Source organism: Pezoporus wallicus, unplaced genomic scaffold (assembly GCF_028554395.1).
Source record: "Pezoporus wallicus isolate ANWC-B61680 ecotype Strahan unplaced genomic scaffold, APGP_CSIRO_Pwel_v1 contig_6787, whole genome shotgun sequence".
Classification (NCBI taxonomy): Eukaryota; Metazoa; Chordata; class Aves; order Psittaciformes; family Psittacidae; genus Pezoporus; species Pezoporus wallicus.
This window is the reverse complement of record NW_026636951.1, coordinates 1,291,224-1,314,332: the sequence shown is the minus strand read 5'-3', so window position 1 is coordinate 1,314,332 and position 23,109 is coordinate 1,291,224. Positions and strand designations below refer to the sequence as shown.

At 39.8% G+C, this 23,109-nt stretch overlaps 1 protein-coding gene across 1 annotated transcript in view; it reads right to left on the bottom strand.

The window, feature by feature from the left end:
- BTAF1 (B-TFIID TATA-box binding protein associated factor 1) overlaps positions 1-17,264 on the bottom strand; it is a 44,452-nt gene extending 27,188 nt beyond the window's left edge. Inside the window, exons 1-8 of the mRNA XM_057402290.1 lie at positions 16,803-17,264; positions 8,802-8,925; positions 7,705-7,819; positions 7,052-7,198; positions 4,422-4,585; positions 4,010-4,146; positions 3,257-3,368; positions 1,909-1,977 (exon numbers count right to left, since the gene is read on the bottom strand). Of these exons, the coding sequence (XP_057258273.1) occupies positions 1,909-1,977; positions 3,257-3,368; positions 4,010-4,146; positions 4,422-4,585; positions 7,052-7,198; positions 7,705-7,819; positions 8,802-8,925; positions 16,803-16,816 (882 nt within the window). The 5' untranslated portion in view covers positions 16,817-17,264. The remainder of the gene's footprint in view (positions 1-1,908; positions 1,978-3,256; positions 3,369-4,009; positions 4,147-4,421; positions 4,586-7,051; positions 7,199-7,704; positions 7,820-8,801; positions 8,926-16,802) is intronic.
- Positions 17,265-23,109: the final 5,845 nt, after the last annotated feature.

The window sequence follows — 23,109 nt, the reverse complement described above, 5'->3', positions numbered from 1 at the left end:
AAGAGAAAGCAAATTATAGCCACTTTTGTGTTCCCACCACACACGGACAGTTGAACACACTAAGAAGTATTAGAAATGGCAGGAGACCAGATCTGTGCTACAGAGGCACCGGTTGCTGGTACTTTTGATACACGCCTGCACTAGTAATTGGCTCATCAAGAAAAGCCCACTCAACAGATACACAGAAGTTGCAAAAGCAGAATTCTGGACTGGGTTTTCAATGAGAGGCCTTTACATAGGTTATAGCACAACTTATTCTTCTTTTCTTTTTTAAAGACACTTCACATACATGGTTGTTGCTAGCAGAAAATTATTGTATGTCATTTCATGATAATAACAACTAGAACCAAGTAGTTGGTAGGTCCTTCCTTAGAGTATTTTAGATAAAATGCTAGCATATACATCCCACATGTACTGCTCAGTGGCTGTTAGTAAAAGCTGTAAGCCAGTAAAAACAGTCACAAAGCCTAGTCTTAGGTCTTAATTGCTCATAATACACCAATCATTTGCTTATTTGGTCCAAGACTGCTTATGAGCTAGATTTTACAAGCCAAAAGAGGAACAGTTCATTATTTAACTTCTCAGCTTTTGCAAACACAAAACAGCAAGGCAAATGACGGAAATACCAGTAGTAGGATTCATCTTGCTTGACTTCATCTGCCTAATAAGCAAGGCAAGCAATGTGAATTAGTCATTTAAGACTGCCTCAAGACATCGCAAGAAGATGCCAGAGGGCAATTTTATAAACATGTATTTCGAGGTAGTTTAACCTGGTTTCCACCCAGAACATACCATAATAATGATTCTAGATTGATCTACTTCCTTAATTAAGATGTGTGCACTCTGTATCAAATTTACTAAGAAAGCTGTGCAAATATATCTGCATTCCATATGACAAGTGGACTTTGGCTTCAACTGCAAACAGCCGGATTTCAAATAAGGGGAGGATTATTAGCTCAGAAGCAGTGATGTGCCAAACAAATACAATTATCCTTTTGCTGTGCCCAAAATAACTGGGCTGGCTGCATATGACCTAGCTCTGTGTTTCCAAGTTTTAGGTCCATGTAGGCAGACCTAAACTCAAGACTGAAACTCTGCTACAGATATACCTGAGTATGTTACAGTTAGTGTTAACATTTGATCATTCAAAAGATCAACTTTTTAAATTAAAAAAACTGAAGTTAGTTGACAACTGTTATTTCTATCTTCTGTCCAAGGAAGCGAAGCTAGTGGCAGCTACCTCCTATTTTTGCTTGGAACAGGTATCAAAGTTTGTAGAAAATAGTCTAAGGACTGGCTAGAAGGCTGAGCAGAACAGGTTTTGAATCTTGAAAATCAGTTGTCTAGGCGACCCAATACATAGTTTTTGTAGTTGGTATTTACTACATTAGAAAAAAAAAAGTTTTTTTATAAATGAAGAGAGCAAGTAATGATTTGTAGCCTGTCCAGTTACAAAAGGAATGATTCCCCTACCTTTTCTACTCGTTTAGCATTAGACAAACATGTCGCTGTCATCAGCGACACTTGTACACTATTCCTCAAACTCCTGATGAATCTAAACCTTTTAGTTGCTTCATCTGTTGACCAGAGATTCATGTGCTTTTATTTTGCCTGAACTTCAATACTTCCAGAATTCTCACTTTATAATCACTGCTTTTACATATCTCCCACTGTCCACTCGATTCTACATTACACATTTGTTTTCATTTATACTTTAAATGAGTCTTTAAGAACTCTGTAAGTTCTCTAAAAGCAGATTTGTCTCAGCTATGTAATATGTATTTATTGATGTAATCTTTGATATCTAACAAAATGGCCTTAAGTCCTACATGTACAATTTTTGCACTTCTGCCGAAGCCTTTTTTTTTAATCTACAGTTACACCTTAGATACGGCATATACATCTTACCTCCCAAGAAGGGTTAAAGAGATCATTGCACACTTCTTCACAAAAGCTTTCCAGAGGCCATTCATTTGGCTAAAAATCATAGAAAAAAAAAAAGATTAAAAGAGAAAGGTACCAGGAAATCACTTCTTATATTGTATGACACTCAAATATGTGAAGGTGACAAACACTTCCAACAGATTAAGTATTTTCCTTCATTACAGGACAGAATTGAAAAAAAAAACCACCAAAACCTAACAACTCTCTTCCACACTTCAGAAGCTATGCTGATTGGCACCAGATCTTTTAAAAAGCTTACGAAGTTTGTCTGTTAGTAGCGTAACCTCTTCTCTATCACAGTTAATTTTTATGTTCTGAATTCAGCCTCCTTTTAGGAACCATGCTAAGACAGCATATTAAGTAAAGTTTCTTATGCTCCCCTGTGATTCTGTAAGTTTAAGAACTTTACCTATAAATAATATAATTGGCAGGTCACATTTTGAAAATACACTACATAACCAAATTGTGTCAACTAATGTTGTAATAAACACCACCCCTCTCAAAACACATGCCACATTTTTGAAAACCAGAAGTATATCCACTCTTCCAAAAATTCCTACACGGGAAATGTATGGCCGTGGAAAGGAAATTGATACTAACATGAGTAAGTTCACACACTCACAGCATTTGAAGGGGTAGCAACCATCAGCTATTCAGCCTGCAGTTATCATTCCTCTCTCAAATTCATTTTCCAGTCATCGTTTCTCAAATGAAAATTTAACTAATAAGAATTTTAATTACTGGAAAAAGCCCTTATTTTTGTAGCATACAGACTGAACAAGATAAATAAGCTTCCATGTACCATTTGCACTCTGGTTTAGCATTTCTCGATTTTTCAGTTTTTCAGCCTATTGAAACAAATGCAAGATTTTCTAAGACTAAGGTAATTATTTAAATCTTCGACTACTAAAGATAGAACTTAATTCTAACTTAAGCCAAATTAAAGTAAGGCAAAGATTATTTAAAGTGTACATGAACATTTAGATCAAATTATTTATGGCTCAGTGTAATCCCATCATCTAAGTGTTTAGCGCAGTTTTACAGCTTAATACCCAGGTCTGACACCTGTAATCCACCTGCTTAGGTTCATTTGGGTCACAAACTGCCACCAATGGATTAAATATGAATACTATACGCAGTTTGAAGCTTATTTGCTTCATTACATATAAAAGTAAGCTGGCAATGGCACCCTTTACTCCATTTCTCTTAACATAAAAATGACTAAAAAATTTGGGAGCACAAATAAGTTTTCATTTACATCACTGATAAACTGCCTGATCATTCCTGCTAACAGCAGAACAACACATCATACCTCTTCTGGAGCATTTTCTACCAATGCTTTTGAGTCTGTGGCAGGCTGGCTGATGACGACATTTGCAACTTTTCTTCTCTTTTCTTCTGGTTCCCCATCAGTGCTATCATTGCTAAGAAGAAACAAGAAAAACTTCAGGAGGGGAAAGTATGCTTATGGGGAAGTAATTACTTCTACAGCTGCAGTGTTCAGATACAATAGAGTGTGGCAAGAATACAAACCCAAGAGGTTTAACACTGAAATACATAAAGTAGATAAGCCTACATGTAAAAAAAATAAAATCCACTGGTAGGAGACAGCAGAATGCTGTCCAAGACTGGCAATTATTCTCAGCCTTTTCCAAGAAACATACAAAGTCATTGTAAAATCAAGGAGAGAGTTTTGTTTACTGCTTGTTATAAATACAGTAGGTAAAACATTACTATAAACTACAGTGAGAAACACAGCATATATCAGAACGTTATATTTAATTTTTAGTTATTATCTTCTTAAGTCCCCCCTTTTCATGCATTATTCTCAAGCCCTATTTAACAATAGGGACAAACCACAAACTAACAGTAGCAACCCATTATTTCAAGATCTCTCTGAAGCTACATTCTTAACAAAGCTCTACTGGGGAAAAAGTACAGCTTTTTAGCATCAGCACAGTTAGCATGTAAAAGATTAAGACACAAAGACTGTAAGAAGTTTTTCAACAGATAAGCCTGAATTGTGATTTGACCGAAATAAAAGCAAACCAATTTGCTATTATACCTCTTCTCATTAGCTTCCACTGCATCTCTGGATCTTTGCTTTGCAAATAGCTTAGCCATTCTTTTGGCTTTATTCTTTTGTCTACTGCTCATACCAGCTCGAAATTCTGAGTCAATTAACTCGGCAGCCTGAAGAGTCTGAAAGAAAAGTCATTGTCAACTTTCTTACAATGAAGGTCCTTAAAAATTCTCAAACGCACAATGCTCTCAACCTCCCCAAACCTCCACTTGACACTCAAGAGTAACAGTCTGACATCAAATAATACTAACACTCAACCATGGGGTGTAAGAATTCAGAAAACCAAAGCATACCATACGAGATGTTGACCGTCAAAATATAAAGATTATAACTGCAGAAGCACAAATAAAGCAAACCCATTGTATTATTCCTTGCAGCCAGAGGTTTTACCTACAGGTTGTTTGTTTACTAGTGAAACTGAAGAAGGAGAGTAGTCCAGATCTTCATCATTGAACAGGTCTTCAGTATTCATCCCAATTGCAGCACCCATATCTAAGCCAAGTTTCTTTTGTAACAGTTTCCTCTGTCGTGCTATCCTCTCTTTAGGATCAATTTCACCTGAAAAAAAAAAAAACAAAACCCCAACACCAAAAAAAGTGTTTTTTAAAAAGGGAAGATGTGTCATATTTCCAACCAGATGTATTACTGAAGATTTGCTCAATGAAATAACATAAAGCCTAAGGTTACAGAATTGTACTTGGCTAATATAGTAGTACAATCTCTTAAATCAGATCATGCTGACTCCTAGGAAGACCTTTTCTGCTGCTATAGCTATACCAGTACTTAAACAGTGGCTATTTTTTGAGCAATAGCTCCCCTGCAGTTCATTAAATAACGCTTGTTTGACAGAAGTAAAAAAACTAAGTTTTCCCTGTATTTTTAAGAAAGTGTATTGTGAAAGTAATGAACACACTAAATATTAAGTCCAGCAACTGATTCAAGAACTAGCACTTTTTTACTGAGCACATGTATCACTGTGGATCAGCTGATTTTGGCAGTTGGTTTCTGGGGTGTTTTTTTTTGGGGGGGGGGGGGGTCTGGTTTGGTTGTGTGGGTGGGTTTTTTTAAGGTTTATTTTCCTCCTAACCTTTACCTTCTGTTGGGAAAACACAGACATAAATAACAACCACCAATAAAACCCTCAAATAATATTCAATCCAATACCCTGTATTAAGATGAGTCAGAACTTGTTTTCTTAGACTGCTCTTCCTTGTAAAACGCACCAGACCCAGGTGTCTCCTTTCCTTCTACTCACACTAACTCCTGGTTGCAATGTAGACTGAAGCATAAGCATGATTTTCCTAGGATGCTGGAGCCTATTTACAATCCTGTCCTCAATCTTCCCGTGTCAAGCAAGGCTCATTTAGGAAGTTAATAGAAGCTACCTCAAGAATGCTGTGAAGCTTCAACACTGTAATTACTACTGAACACCTAGACTAAGGAGCACTCACATTTACATAAAAAATATTTTAGTGCCTGAGTAGAATAAACCCTTCAAGTAAACCAAAACTTGTAGCTTGTAGTGCTGTTGGACTTTACCCTCTTTTTACACGTGTGGTATGGAAGCCAGTCAACAGATTTTGGAGGGAGGAAGGGGAGGCTGGGGGCAAATATGTGCACATAAACTTGCAAGTACGTGAACAATACTGGCAGAGTTTTGGGGTACACACCAGGCTGAGCAGTAATTAGTACTTAATTAATATCTATACCAATAAGTTGTTTTGGGTTTTTTTTGGCTTTGTTTTTTTTAATAACATTTAACTGGCAAGCAGAGAAATGCAAACAACTTCCACTCTCTAAAAAAATATTTTACCCTTCACAAGTTCATCTTAGGAAAACATGTCAAAGACTGCTAACTCTAAAGGTTATTTAACTTGCTTTACATCCATTTATGCTGGCTACTTACTTGAAAAGGAAAGCTGCTACAAAATGAAGAGAATATACATTTTCCCACCAGTTAAAAGAAGATCATAAAATGGTTAAGGTTGGAAGGGACCTTAAGTATCACCTAGTTCCAAAATGCAGCAACTAAACCTAATTTTTGTTTCATTTCCTTAGTTTTCTAAATTAGATTTTTTCATTTATTTTAATTCATAAAATTATTTATGTGCAATCATACGACACTGGGATAAATGTCAGACTTCTATGAACTAAAGTGTCCTAGTGCATCTACTTGATTTCTGAACAGGTAGAGTTTCATTAGAAGAGATGAAACTTGTACACCACTTTAGCATAAAATACGGCAAGCAATAAAACAGCAGTCAAGATTGACAGGATACTGCTTAATAGTCAGCAGCCATAGATTCTGCTCCTCTCTGAGCTAGTGGGATCTGTGTACACTGCACAGAATGCATAACACACAGGGAACAAGTAAATCAGGGCTATGCAGTCAGAGATGATTCTTATCCATAGCATCATTTCATTTGGTGCAGAAACTAGACGATGGACTGGAATTAGAGCTAGGAAGTATAGTAATAGCAATAAAACCCTTATATTAAAATGCTACTACACTGATACAAACTGAGCTAAAAGTTACAGAAATATTTCAGACAAATCACTTGAAACCAAAGACATCAGACAGGCATTGATATTTGACCTTCCACCTCTGACAGTTTTATCACAACATTTCTCATTCAATCTTTCTATAATTTGAAGGTTTCCTACTACTGCATTTGAGAATGCTGTTTTAATGAAGAGTAAGTGGCGATAGTTCCTGCACCTCTTACAAGTCTATAGAAGTTCTACAGAAGTCTTTAATATTGCTTTTTCTGCTTCCTCTTTTGGGTTTACACTCTCCTCTTACCACTCTACACGTACTAATTAACGAGAGAACACATGAACAAACAATACCCACTCCCCAAAAGGGTTGTTTAACTTAAGATGATACAAACCAGTTATGCTGGAGAGTATTTTCTTCCATTATTTCCTAGCATTCTGAGAAACCATGGATAACTAAACTCATAGGACTGCCACAACAAACTTTTTCAAATCAGTCTTGTCTGCAAGTAAAATACAAAGATATACCTGATTTATCATCTTGGACTTCAAATTCTGCACCAGCAGATCCAAGAAGAGATGCACCATGTTTTAACAACCGACATATATCAAATCTGTCAAAACGCAACCGATCTGTTGAAGGCAAATCTTCCATGGGACTTTCTGAGCCTGGTTCTAGATAGGACATTGAAAACAGTATTAAGGACAATGTACTGAAATTTTTGTACAAAGTTCTGGCAGAATATTAAGCGAGAGAAAGAGGAAGAAGTAGTTTCTCTCCTCTAAAGGAATCAGACAAAGAGCATTTTGATTCACAAAGTTCAAAGGCTTCATTTCACAAACACAGACTGAAAAAGCTCACTTAATGCACTTAACTGAGTAGAATTTTTTTTTCCTTGATAAATCTAGCTTTTTTAAATCTTGTACATTAACATACCACTAGGCCTTCTCTCTACACATGGCCAACTTGCAGTTTGAACTGCATATGGCTCCCAAGTACATAGTCAGTACAAGGTCAGGCATATCATCGTAACTGAATATGAACTTCTAAAGCTAAAGAGGTTTAATACAGTCCATGCATACAAAAAAGTCTATGCTCATAAAGAAACAGAATAACAGAGCTGCCTTAAAAAGTCTCATATCAGATGAACAATGAATTGTATAATTCATTTAAGAAATACCTTGTTTTGATCTTGGTGTTGGATTCCACTCAGGTACATTTTTCACTATTGCTTCAACAGCCTGGCCAGCTGCAATACGGGTATCCCAATTCGTACTTCTTAAATACACTAACACCTTTAAGGAGAGATTAATATAAATAATTATTTGTTTAAAAACAAATACTTTCACAAAATCCATCAGCTATTATGCTTTATTAAAATACACTCACTTTTTATGCTATGGATTAAGACAACTTTCAAAACAACAACAAAGAAGTACAAGGAATCAAGCCACAGAAATGCAAGCAGCCTTCTCTATTGCTCACTGCTTAGAAGAAATCTTGCCATAGCCAGACATTAAGAATTTATAAGATATACTTCTTCCCGTAAGTCAAACTCGACCTTGATTTCCTCCAGGTACTGAGCAAGACTTTTTTTTTTTCTTTCATTCTCTCTAAAAGGAAGTGTTCAAAAAGAGATTAATAGACCTTAAAACTCTGAAGTCATTTAACCCAAGAAGAGGGACAACATGGGTCACTTGAAGCAATATATGCTCTTCTAATTCAGCACTGGCTCAAATCTGGAAAAACTATTTCTTTCTCTGAAAGTGGTTTGCTATTCATGATTTCTTGGCGACTGTTGGCACCATCAATTCTGGTGAGGGCACCTGTTCAATAAGAGTAGAATTGAGGTCACTCAGCCATCTCCAGCTGTCAGATACAGACTATTTTTGTTTTTACTAGACTTGGCCAGATTGAAGGCTCAATCTAATGGAAATCTCTCTCCATTTTCCAGCCCTTTTAAAGATACACAGCCTCCTATATTTTTAATGCTGTTTCACACAAATAACAATCTTTAAAGGCAGAATCAGGAATTTTTATAAGGCGATAAAAGTTTCTCTTTATAGAAAAAAATCTGAATTTACAGCAAACAATAACAGAAACCTCACGTACGTAACCATTTTGGAGGCTAACCAAACTGCAAGTTTAACAGAATTAGTCTCTTAATTTTCTTCAACTACTATGCTTTTTCTCCTTTCCACAGAACCCACACACCTTTAAACTAGTTTTATTCTCACCATTAAAGTACTAGAAAAATGAAACAAAAAAGTTGCTTACCTTAGATAAGAGATTATTCAGTTCATGAGGGTGCAGTTTCACTACTTCCCCAAGTTGCTGTGCAGCTGCTTTTCTTGTTACTGGTGTTGTACCGGTGTCCAGTAAAATGAAGAGACGATCAAGCCTAAATGACAAAACCCCAAAACGTTACGCTATTCATAGTTCAGCTGCCCATTTCTATTAATATTCCCCCACATTTTTCAGTTTATTGCATGCAAACAGAAGAAATGTTGGCATGAACACCGTCAACTGACAGGGTGGCAAACATACTTCCTTCTAATAGTAAGCATAGTTGTTCTAAAAGAACATTTAATTGGGTAAGGAAAAAAAAATAGAAATTGTTAGAAACATTAGTTTTTTAAAATCTGCAGTTACAGGGAAAAATTTAACTTATTCCCTTCTTTGCTCTGTGATAGAACATTTTCCATCTTAAATACTGTTAAGCTGCAAATGATCTTCATCAAATTCTGACTGACAGAGAATGCAAAGGGCTCAACTGCTTTTATTGCGCACTATAATTTCTTTTGAAGACTTACTGTCATTTATAATATCAAACTCCACTTTTCCATTATACCACAAATTCTTACTTTTCACATATTTTCTCCCTAACTACCTGAAATATAAAAGACCAAACCTGCTGTTGTATTTACAGCTTTGAGAGAATCCAACACCTCTGGCCTTTCCAGGAAATACAGAATTTAACCAGCAGATCTCTTTTAACAGTAACTCTGTATTTGGTGAAAGAGATCCTAATCATGTATTTTCAGAAGCATTAAATGAGAAACAGCTAACTACTCTTCATCATATAAAAAGCATATAAAAACAGAGACTACCTAAGTAGTAAGTAACAAATGCTCATTACTACCTCCACTTAAGCGGGACAGAACTCTCTCCACAGGGTACCTACTTTATCTGTTAGTTATTGGGCAGTATGAAGTGGACAGATTCTAAACTCACAATCAGAATTATTCCTTCAAGCCTTAATCATGTATCTTGTAAAATGTGCTAAAATGCGTTAGAAACAACAGTGCTACACAGCCAAGGCAGTAATGTCAGAAATAGTTCCAAACCCCAAACGCTCTCACAATGGAAGGTACTAGACTCAATATTTTCCATTAGATTAAAAAACCCAACCTGACAGTATTTTAAATTATTCTATTATCTCAGACACACTTCTGATAAGGGCCAGCTTTGAAATAATTCTCTTCCTACTACTAAAACAGGTGAACGCATTTCAATCCCTGTAGATAAAAAACGGAGTTTCAAATTGCTGTGATTTAGTAATTTGTAAATTGTTTTCAAGTTACATAAAGATGAAAACCCAAACATATCTACATCAGTTGTTCTGCGTGGTCAGACAGTCAAGAAAAAAGCGAAAGCTTTACAGATCCAACTCTTCCAAAACACTGAGAGTGGGCTAGTCAGGAGGAACATACCAGATACTCATTTACCAGCATTTTTTCTTTAGTACACTTGACAGTAATAACCCAACCTGATTTGCAGCATTCAGTATTATTCAGTACAAAATATGCCAGCTTGCAGAGCAACCACAGCTTGCTCCAACTTGCTTGTTCTCACCCCTTTCATTCTTCATCTCACTGTGAAACTTCAATGTTCCATACTCAAGTTTGCCATTTAGCACCACCCACTCCTTCAACTATCAAAGTTGGGTGGTTTGGGTTTTTTTTCCCCATCTCCAAACTCAAGCAGAAAGTGCAATTTAGACCACTTCCTCACCTCATGTTTTGAGACAGGAGGAAACCACTATGACTGCCTACCCTCAAAAAAACCTCTAGTTTAATTACAATCTTTGTTACAACACTAGATCTTCAATCCTTAAAATGCACAACTTTTTGAGGCTGTATTACCTACAAAACACAGCTGTTTACTTCCTTTGGGGTTTTTTTTAACCTGCAGTATGCTTGGTTTTCTAATTTGTGGTTTTAAATTGCAATACGCTTAACTGACACACAAATGCAAAATAAAACAAAAAAATCTATTGTCTCGCATCACTATATGAAGGTTTCGGTGTTGGAAGGGTAGCACTGAGAAAGCTGCCACTGATAAGCAGCACTAGAGCTTTTTTAATTTAAAGTTTTCATTCTTAGCTTCATTAGGCATGAAAAAATACTCAAAATACTAAACAAATTAACTTCGAGGACCCACAGCTTAGAAAGAAATTTCCTAAGTTCTGCAAGGTTTTCATTTTCAGAATAGACTAACAATCTCTAAACTAGTAATTAAAGCCAAAGAGAACTAAGATTTTTCTAATGGCATGTGGTTTTCTGCTTCTCATGCTAGACAGCGCTACAAGCAGAGCACTGCGTGGCTCACACAGTTCACAAACCTAACACTAAAGTGCAAATCAGTGCGGCAGAGTGAAGTGCTCTAATAGAGGCATTAGAAAGCTAGTACTGGGATAGTTAACGACCAGCTCAGGATACAGAGGTTATCATCAGTATCTCCAAAATGTTTCCAAAAGAAGACATATGTAGCTGAATTGTGTAAAGATCCTCATCATCTCACTGTAAGCATTCTGACTGGATTGGGTCCCCACAGAACTTCAGATGGGGAAGCTTCCAGTTTATTGATTTCAGTGAGCTGAGGCTTGAAAGGGACTATGAACTGATCACTGCTGCCAGTGAAGTGATTTGTTTGGACTCTCCACCTGTGGTACACCAGTATGTTCAGGTGGCCAGGGAGCAGTTACTGACAGTAAATGCCAACTGGTACAGAACAGCTCACAACTACCCCAGCATATTCTACAACTCATTAGAATTGTGCAATTGTCAAAAAAATCTCAGTAGCATAGTCCCTGAAACACTCTTAATGTCAAACTCTGCCTAGAGCACTTTGGAAAACTGTTATCTAGCACCCATCAGAAGGCAAGGGAATACTCTTTGGCATTTACAGTATAAATTGTATTTCAACACCCAGGAGCTTCCTCCCAGGCATGGTTTCTAGGTACATAAATAACCTCAAAATATAGAAGACATTGATAAACCAAAATTTAGACTTGACAAGGGCTCACAACCACGGTGAAATTAAACCTAAGTACAAAAGGAGATGCCTCAGCTTTTCTTCTTGACCTGATAGTCCTTCAGTGGTGTTTTGTCATTTGGTCAAATTCTAGCTTGGTCAGCTTCACAGCTCAAAAAAAAAAAAATAAATCAACCCCCTAATAAAGCATACACAAACCATTAAAATAATCAAATAAACAACTTCCCAACAGACAATCAGAAAGCAAGAGAAAAACCACTGAACAAAATTCAGGCCAAAAAAAAAAAAAAAGTGTGATGAAACACAAAGAATGGATTGTTATTTTACTTCTCATAGGTGGGAGACTACAAAGTAGTTATGAAGGTGGGGCTGTGGACAAGAGAAATAATCTTGTTTCCTACAGAGCAGTGGAAGGGACACCTTGAGTAAAATAAGACCTCCATGACCACACTGCTCACAGTATTGCATGCTGCACACAGAAGCCAACCAAATGCTAAAATTAGCATATTTCATATCATAGAATCCATAGTATTAGGCAGTACAAGCTTTATTTGTAAATTATTACATATGTATGGACATCAAACAAGGCAGCCCAAAAGCATACAACCAATCACAAGAACTGTGAGAAAGGGTAAAAAATTAAAATAGCTGCAATATACTAATACAAGAAATGTATTAACAAGTTATACAGGGAATACCTTGGTGACCATTCAAGTTCTAGCTGCTGAGTCAGGTTAAGCTTCTCATCAGAATGTAATCCTGACTTCCAACTTTCATTTCAGTCTGTTAGGTGTCTGAGAAATTCTACAGCTCTACCTCATTTGGGCAGTACTGCACATACTACTTTGGCTCTCCCCCTCCCCGTGACTGTGTCAGCGCTCCCTCCCACAAATAGCAACAGGGAAGGCAGCCCACTGTCCTGGTCTGCGAGTTCATCTCCATCAACCAGGGAAGAGTTACACTTTTCTTCTCCTCTTTAGAGTCTGCAAGATAACTGCTGTAATCACACTCATTATAGAGCATCTAGCTATTCTAATGATACAGGCATACGCCTTTAAATAGTACTGAAATGTACTTCTTGCTCAGTTTAACTCCTGCTTTTCATGCAAGAGCAGCCATGAAGCAATAGTTTCCAACAGGTCAGAAGCTAAATTCTTTCTTCAGAAAGCTTGGGATAACCCCAAAAAAACATTTCCAAAAGGTACACAGGGCCCATAAAAGAGGTAGTTGGACAATTCTGGTATCTTGGTAAGAACTTCAACCTCCAAATGATGCAGTATTAAACTTGAAATGTTTCATATGTTTTATAATGTAATGATGCCAGCCAATGCAGCCATTTGTTCTTGGGAAGTCACAGCCCTACATGTCAAAAACCAAGAATGTGAGGACAAATTATTTTCCAGGAGTTTTACTAACACAACCTTCTGACTTTATTTTAAATTAAAAACTAGGTTCTTATCTACATATTGACAATTATATAGAAATCCAATTAAATGAAAACACTGAAGACTCCAGAAACTAGTACTAAACTTACTAGGACCAAATCAAGAATGCCTGCAAGAGCAGCCAGTTGTTATGCTCTCCTGTACTTCCTTAAGGAACTGTCTTCAAAATACCCGGAAGAGGGTGTCTTTAAGGTCTTCCAAGGTGAACTTAAAGATATACTATTAAAATATTATTGAAATAATTTATTCTTAATGCATCGTACCAGCTTTGTGCATTTAATCACATTTTAAAGCAAGTTTGTTCTCCTTCATACTTGAAGGCCCTTAAAAACAGGTGAAAGATATTAACAGCCTCAGTGTTTGAACAATACATGAGGTGCCTTTGACCACATTAAAGAAACTAGAAAAAAAGTTTTATTAGATATTGAAAGGGACAATCAACACTTTATTATCTACTGAAACTTAATCACCCTGAGTAATCCATGAGTGTTGTCATTTTCCTGGCAGTATTACTTTTTCATCTAAAGCATCTCAAGAGATCATTTGTGAGCCACTGTATTCACTTGGATCACATACTTTGTAGGAATGAAGCTGAAATGAAACTTTTCACTTCCCTTTTTCCTTCTCAGTTCTACTTTTTTTTTTATTTATTTATTATTAGCTATGCAGACACTGTACTACTTCATACTTTCAAGATCAGAGACAGGAGATAAAGCCTACCAAATCAGCTTGTGCATTCGCAGAAAGAACACCAACCTTCCCACCCACCTATACATACTTCTGGAGGATGGTGCTCATTAGCTAACTGTTTCAGCATAGAACTACCATAGACATGAGCATATTCAGAGCAACTATTCTGCAGCATCTTTTGATATGAAGTATCTACTATTCTGCTTTTGGGTCCGTTTTCGAGCGTATCATCACAGAAGTGGCACATACAAGCAGGTCTTCAGTCAGGCTGGTACATGTAAAAGCAGAATCTGCTAAAACAAACACTTACACATATAATGCAGAATAAAACAGACTCTGCTCTGTCAACAGATTCTAGACCAATGACAATTATTTTTAAGATGCCCTTATTAACAGCAAAGCTTCAAATTTTCAATCTGATTTTGAGGTATTTCAAAGGATTCACTATAATTGGTTAGATGTTGCTGAGCACAACAGGGGTTTAAGAAAGGTTTTAAACTGGCCAAACAGCAGAAACTAAACTTTACTGAGAAAGCAACCCTTAAATTTACTACTTTGAGATGCAGAAATACCCCTCAAAAAAAATGGCTTTTATTTAATATGGTTACTATACAGAACTAACCCTAATGAAGCTTTTTATTAATATCAATGTTTAGTACAGCACTCAGCAAAGCCTATGGTCCTTGGAGAAAGATTAATTTGAATCATCTTCTCCCACACTCTCCACACTTGTATAGTTAAGAATCATTCTACAACAATGACGTCTTATGTTGGACCTTCAAAAACATAAAATGTAACTAACTTTCTAAAGGACAAGTGCAGACCTCTACAGTTAAGTGGAGCTGGCACAGAAGCTGGAACAACTACACCCTCCTAAAAACAGAGATATGTAGTATGTAAGCATACAAAATTATCTGTGGTATGTCTGAAGGAAAGGACCTTGGAAATTCAATGTTGAAGTAAAAGGGGAAGATAACACCTTTTATTTTACAAAAGCAACACTGACATTATATCATCAGCATTCCTATGGTCCATCAGCCAAAAGGTTCATTGGGCCAGTCGCTGTGTAACTTCAAAGGGATAAGAGCTGTTTTTGCTGTGTCTGTTAAAAAACATGTGCAAGGCCACATTTACACAGTACCGCTTCTTACAATTATAGAAACAACAGTTTCCCAGGAGTAACCTAGATGTTAGAACACTCTAAAATGTGTAAGTCTTTTACCTAATTTACACGTGGAATTGGAACCATTCTTTATGGACTCACAAGTATTACAACATCTTTAATAAAGTTCTATCCCTTGCATTCAACTTGTATACATTTTGATCTTAAAACTATACTCTAAAGCAATATACCATGTTATCATGGTTAACACACCAACTTTTTTAGTGCTCCACACTGAACCTTGGGTCTTATCCAAAACACAGGTTTTTGTCCTGCTGGTCACCAGACCAAACAGGTGTTAGAAGAATCTTTGCATAGTGCACTGCTGCTTTTCACTAAGGCCATGTGGTCTTACAGAAACACTGGTAACTGAATCTGAAACCAATCTTTACAGTACACACCACCTGGGCATACAGCTGAAAGCTGTATCTTGACAGTCCAGTTAGCCCCCATATCACATGTATGTTAGCACAGTTACTTATGCAGACTGCCCCACACCTAGTGTAATTACAATGCTACTCTATTTTACATGATGGCTTACAGTAGTATTTTCACATACACTGTAGTCTTGTCACAGCAATCCTTACTACTTCCAGTTCTTATGGATAGCTTTGGGGAAGAATAAAGAAAAAAAAGAAAGCCTAAACAAGCAAACAAAAGAAACCAGAGCCAACTTTTTTTTTTAACCCAAATCCAATTAATATAGAACAAGTTGATAAAAAATAAAGAGCAAAATAAGATGGACACTCTGTAGAAACTGCAAAGCTAAAACACCTGCTACTAGAAGTCTTAAAAGGCTCTTCAAAATTTTGATTAACAATGGATTTCCAGTATAAGTGTGCATACCTTTACTTTTTATTTTTCAGAATTGTACAGTTATTCCTACACAGTTTCAGGAACAGAATTTACATCTGGTATAGGACTTCGAAGTACAGAGATACTATCAACACATGACTTGAAGCTTATCACAAGGTTAATTTGGATTCATTGTTTCCTTTCAACTATCCTGTCAGGAAGCTTAACGTGCCCATTTGAAACACACACAAAAAGAGATGGCAGGAATTTGTGCTCAGCATTTTTTATAAAAGAGCTCTATTAAGCCATACCTCTGTATCTCTGAATACTTTAAACGCTGGCACACCCCAGCGCACATGTGTGTAAGCAGATACTACCCAACATCTTGAGCCGGAGCCAGAACACAGTAATCACTTTTCTCCATGGAAGCCTATTTTATTTCGGTTACTTTACAACTAAGGGCTCTGAAAAGCGAAACGGTTTCTTGCCAGTTCTTGAGACTCGGTATCATTACCCCCTATTCCCTAGCAGCTTAAGCCGAAGGAAGCACTGGCCAACAAAACGAAGGCGTCGAGCTCAGCAGGAAGCCCGAGGCGCCCCAGGCAGAGCCCTTGCGGCCTGAAAAAGGGAGGGGGCTTCCCTATGCGCCAGGCCCGGGAAGGACCCCCGGCCAGGAAGCAAGCCAGGCACCGAAGCACGCAGCCACCCCAAATCTCACCGAGGCGGCCCATGCCGCCTAGGAGCGTGGAGTCCCCGGAGAAGCCTCGGCAGGCTCCCGAGACGAGAGGAGGGGGAATCTCTTCACCCCCACACCCCCCGAATCCAGGCCACACGGAAGGCCCGGGTCGCCGAGCCGCCGCGCCGCCGCTGCCGGCCCTCTTTCCCCCACCCTCCCCGGCTCCTACCGACCTGGAGACGGCCATGGCCGCCCGGAGCTAGGACTCGCTGGAGGCGAGCGGCGGGACAGTGAGCGGGGGGGCCAGCGCCGCTCTCCCAGGAAGGAGGGCGCGGGGCCTAGCTCAGGCCTCTCGGGCGCCGCACCCAGCCTCGGCCCCGCCGGTGATTCGCGGGGAGCGGCTGAGCGCAGCTGTGGCCGGCAACGGTCAGAGTCTCTCTCCCCCCAGCGGGGCAGCAGCGGCGCGGGCGGGAGCGGTGCACAAGCTTCGGAGCGCGAGTTAAAGGCTCTATTCGCCCATCGCCAGGGCGAAGCCCAGTGCCTGGCTTTATATGAGCAGCCATCTTGTATTTATTCCCTTCCTCCATGATAGCGGCTTCCTGATTGGCAGGAGCGTCCAGCCGCAGCCAATGGAGAGAGAGCTTCTAAGAGCAAAGAGGGCGGGCGCACGCAGCGCCTGGACTGAGCAGGACCGGCCATGGAGCCTGCCGAGCCGGCTGAGGGGGCGCGCCAGCCTTCGGCGGGGAGTACCATCTGCAAGGATGGGGGGTAGGCAAAGGAGAGCGCTCCAGTCCCTCATCCCAAGGGAAGAGGAGAGGCATGAAAACGCAAAGTATAACCTTTTCCTTAACAGCCTACAGTGTGATGGTGCTTCTCCCCCACCAGCATGGCGGGAGAGGGCGACGGAGAGCTCTGAAAGCTCACGCAACACTCCCCACTCGGAGAAGTGAGCTTACACCCAGCGCCGCAGCTCGCACGCCCGGACCGCGGAGACTACAGCTCCCGGCGTGCAGTGCGCCTAGCTCCGCGCCCTCTGCGAGGGGATGCATCCGCCACGCCGCCGCCGCCCGCCGGGGTGAGGGGCCGTCCCTCCGCCTCCCGCAGGGAGCTAGGCGGTGGGGTGGGCGCACCCCAGCTACTCACAACGTGTGTTAGCCGGCACAAGCCCCCAGGCAGTGAGGGGCACTTCAGCTGGCTGCCGTGTGAAGGCACTGTCACCGACCACGTTTCCTTCCACTTCCTGTCATCTCCTCAGCTGAGGCAGCCAGCCCGTACTGCGGCCCGGCCGCGCTGCGGAAGGCTTGCAGAAGAGGACGGGGTGTTAGGGTCCCGACCGGCCGCCCCCTCCGCCAGGCGCGCGGTACCCTGGGCAGCTAGGCCCTTAACCCTTGGGAAGGAGGCCAGGCTTTCCAAGCGCATGATGCCAGCTTGATCAGATCCAGAGTAATACTGGTAAAGAAATTAGCCTTCGACTAACCACTTAATGTTCTCATCCAGTAAAGGACCGGGGACGTCCCAGGGATGTAAAGTTAGCTGATGCACAAAACCTTTCATGTGATAAATGGAAAACTTGGAACAGATTTTTTCTTTCTTGTAAGTGATGCATAAACTCGTGTAAATACATGAATTTGCGTAATACTGTATGATAAAGTTTTCTTCTAAAGCCCATCATGGTGTGCATTTCATACCAAGCCTTTCTATAGGGATTTCTGCTTGCCCCCAGCCTTTCCACTGGATGGTTTCCCTTTCCCTATAGCAGTAAGCTCTTCATGTATGGGTTTGCTTATTTGTTTCCTACTAACATGCGCATTCCAACTAGATATTAATGCCATCTATGTGTATAAACAAGCTGCCGGTACATAATACCTCAACCTATTCTTATCCATGTGGGTCCAGTTTATACCTGAGTCCTCTGTAAGGTTTGCCCATGGTGCCTCTTTCCTGTCTCTTCGCCCATCCTTTGGTGGGCCCTCTGGTGAGTAGGAGCTGGTGTTGAAATGGCAAGCAAACACCAGCAATATGAGTCAGCCCAAGAGCTCTGCATCACACAATGTGGCCAGAGCAAACCACAGACTTCATTTTAAGCATAGAGATGGTTTGTGTCACACTGCTACACTCAATAACCCAAATAATGCCTTTTTTCTTGCCTGACATGGGTCTGATGTATTAACTACCCTTAGCTAGCTCAATATGCCTCCTGTAGAAGAATACAGTGGGTTAGTTGGAGCCCAAGAGCCTCTTCCTGAAGTACTACAAAACCACATGCACCTTCTTTTGTGCCATCATGTGTTGCAGGTGCATCTGCCTGAACCATGATCCAAGGCATATATCTACTCCCATCCCATGTGTATGTATGTTTCCACATGATGGGGTGCCTGCTCTTTAGCCATGTGATGGGGAGGAACAGCAGGGTGTTGAGGTAGGGAGAAGCAAGGAACATACTGAAGATAGATATATTTTTCTTGTGTGTTCGATGCTGTTGACACAACAAACATCCCTGATAATATTTCTGCATTTGTTCAGCCAGGAATCAGCAGCCATTGTGTCCTGCTGTGGGTGTTACTGATATGACTCTCAGGAGCTATTTCCAATTCTAACACCCTATTTCCTTTCAGGTTCCTTAAAAACATTTTGTACACGGCTTTAATAGTTGTCATTGCAGAGGGCACATTAAACATGCAATAAAGTTTGTTTTGAACAGCTCCATGAGGGTTATCCTACCTGATAAAAATAAGTGCAGGAAAAATATTGGTGATGGGTCTTATGCAGTGAGTACTTGCTGAAATAATGATAAACTGCAGTCCAAGCAAAACAATCTGCAAAAAACAGAAAGAATGATCCATTATTTACCTAAGAGTAGGCTTTCTGGACTGAAACACAATTCAGCCAAGTTTCACACTACATATTTTTACATTTTGATGTGATGTTTAGGTAAAGCACATCATTACTAAAATACTCACCTGTACTTCTGCTTCAGTCCCTTTTCTTCTGCTCAGTCCTGTTCCTGCACCTTATAAAAACAAATTCTTGGTCCATGCATATGTTCACATGCTCATAGTCATACTAATACTTTTTGCACATTTGTTTTCTTTTGACCCATTTTTCAAGAAGCCATACATTTTCTTCTGTGTCTTTTTCCGTATGTTCTCACACTGTTTCTCACACTGCAAATCCATTGTGTGCCAGTATACTCTCAAACCTGTTTCTAAATTAGAGTCATAGAATAGTTAGGGTTGGAAAAGACCTTAAGATTGTCTAGTTTCAACCCCCCTGCCATGGGCAGGGACACCTCACACGAAACCGTATCACCCAAGGCCTCATCCAACCTGGCCTTGAACACCACCAGGGGTGGAGCATTCACAGCTTCCCTGGGCAACCCATTCCAGTGCCTCACCACCCTAACAGGAAAGGATTTCCTCCTTATATCCAATCTAAACTTCCCCTGTTTAACCCGTTACCCCTTGTCCTATCACTACAGTCCCTAATGAAGAGTCCCCCTCCAGCATCCCTATAGGCCCCCTTCAGACACTGGAAGGCTGCTATGAGGTCTCCACGCAGCCTTCTCTTCTCCAGGCTGAACAGCCCCAACTTTCTCAGCCTGTCTTCATATGGGAGGTGCTCCAGTCCCCTGATCATCCTCGTGGCCCTCCTCTGGACTTGTTCCGACAGTTCCATGTCCTTTTTATGTTGAGCACACCAGAACTGCACACAATACTCCAGGTGAGGTCTCACAAGAGCAGAGTAAAGGGGCAGGATCACCTCCTTCGACCTGCTGGTCACGCTCCTTTTGATGCAGCCAAAAGGATAGATAAAATTAGATAAAAAATGAGATAAAACTCAATAATTTCCAGTCAGTTGGTATGTTATAATCATTACTTCCTGCATTGATCTCAATTATTTTTATTTTCTTCCTCATCCCAGCTGTATCCATCTGTGAACTCTTATTGCTTAGTGTGCAGATTCACAGTGACTGCAGCTTTTTTGCTACATATGCCTACAGAGCCTCAGGAAAAAATGATGCTGTCTCTAAATGCTATGGCTGTGCAAATAGTAGATGACAGAGGCACTGTTTTCCTGGTGGAATCCCTCCTGGCATACCATCATCTTCTACATGTTCTGGTCTTCAAGTTTTATTTTTCCAGTTAGTTTTTTTTGTGTCCTGAGCTTGCAGAGTTGTATTACTTAGGATCACACCAAACTCTCTGTAACTATAGGTAGGTATAATATTTGATACATTCTAGTCTGATTAAAAAGATTATTCTCACCTTTCAGTGGCTGTCTTACTTGATTTCTAAATTCCCTTGGAAATCTTGTCTGAAGAAAAGTTGGGCTTAGAAGCTTGTCCCTGCTTAGCAACTAGTTCAGACATCTCTGCTGGTGTCTTAATCACTGTCATTACTTTGGTTATTTGGTAAAGAATTGCTCTGAGATAAATTTATGTATTAGGAACTTAGGCAGGCAAATTGTGCACATTCTTTGCAATACGTATTTCTTGATGATGATTACTGTTCTGAGGTCTGCATACTAACCAGTTATCTTGTAGGCTATTTCTGTCATACTTGAAAATCTTAGTTATTTTTATATATTTAACTATTTCTTCTTCAAATATTATTTAATCTTCCTAGATTTTATATTACATTTTATCTCTGTAGGTTAGGCCCCTTTTTACTGGTATCACTAAAATCAGATTTCTAAGTGAAGGATATTTTTTTCTTAAATAATCTTATTTCTGGCTAATTAATACTTTTTATTGCTACTCTGCTTAATTTTTATTTAAATGTCTATTTATTTTTTTACCATGTGAGTGTCACTAGTTTCCATGCCAACTCTCATGCTTTTAGTTGAATCATTTTCACTCTGTTTTTGACTAGCTGTATAACCTTCTTGAAAGCCACCTCCTTAAAAAGTGGCAAATTATACATGGTCGTCCTTTTAAGTTCTTCACCATAAGTGATGGTGGCTGAAGGCTGGATGCTGACTGATAGCTGCCACAGTCCAAGAAGCACCTCAGAGATACCAATGAAATGCTGTATTCCGAGAGACAAATCAGGGCAAAGGCATTGCCACACCACAACAGATTAACAACATTTGTGAAAAAAGCTTGATTGGCTCCAGTTTCTCAACATCAAACAGGACTGTAATAATGATCAGTTTGTGAAAAGCAACATCAAAAAGCTTCCAAATGTCACAAGAGCTGTATAATTATCTCATTAGATTTCATTACTTCTGATCATATTTAACATTATACATTCAGGATGCTTTTCCCGAGTTAGAGGCTCCTGATACGACATAGAGGGAAAACTTGTGATTCTCTTTCATGATCTTCTGTTCTCAAGGATTTTCTCTTATGAGATCACATGGACTTGTTTAGAAGTGAAGCTCCTCCTTTATAAACAGATATGCTGTACAACTGGTTGGTGCTGGTTGATGAGAAAATGAACATGAGCCGGCAGAAAGCCAACTGTACCCTGGGCTGCATCAAAAGGAGCGTGACCAGCAGGTCGAAGGAGGTGATCCTGCCCCTCTACTCTGCTCTTGTGAGATTTCACCTCGAGTACTGTGTGCAGTTCTGGTGTCCTCAACATAAAAAGGACATGGAACTGTTGGAACAAGTCCAGAGAAGGGCCATGAGGATGATCAGGGGACTGGAGCACCTCCCGTATGAAGACAGGCTGAGAAAGTTGGGGCTGTTCAGCCTGGAGAAGAGAAGGCTGCGTGGAGACCTCATAGCAGCCTTCCAGTGTCTGAAGGGGGCCTATAGGGATGCTGAGGGGGGACTCTTCATTAGGGACTGTAGTGATAGGACAAGGGGTAACGGGTTCAAACTTAAACAGGGGAAGTTTAGATTGGATATAAGGAGGAAATTCTTTCCTGTTAGGGCGGTGAGGCACTGGGAGCGGGTTGCCCAGGGAGGTTGTGAATGCTCCATTCCTGGCGGTGTTCAAGGCCAGGTTGGATGAGGCCTTGGGTGATATGGTTTTGTGTGAGGTGTTCCTGCCCATGGCAGGTGGGCTGGAACTTGATGATCTTAAGGTCCTTTCCAACCCTAACTATTCTATGATTCTATGATTCTAACTGATCGACCTTGTTGTACAAGGTTGTTCAACAACCGTGGTTTTCTTAGCCATGGTCCTTAATTTCTCCAGCATTTAATTCCATGATCCCAAACTTCTCATTTTATAACACAGCACTACTTTCCACCCTATTTTGTAACAGATGAACCTTAAATTATTGATATGGTTTGGACAAACTTAATGTATAAAACCTGGCAGTTTCTTAGTTTAGTCTAGCTGTTATCCATGCTCCTGATTTAAGTAAATGTTTTCTAGTTTGGGTAGTTTATTGTTCCTGTGGCATGTTTTTTAGGAAATGGTATAATCTATCCATTGTTCTTTTTCCCAAACAGTTTTATGTTTACATTTAAATCCTCCCTCTTTTCACCTCTCTTTTCAGGGTGTTACTAGTAACTACACCACTTCCTATGTCAAGAAAGCCACTGAAGTATGTGTACATTCACTAAATCTAGCCTATGAACTCTGA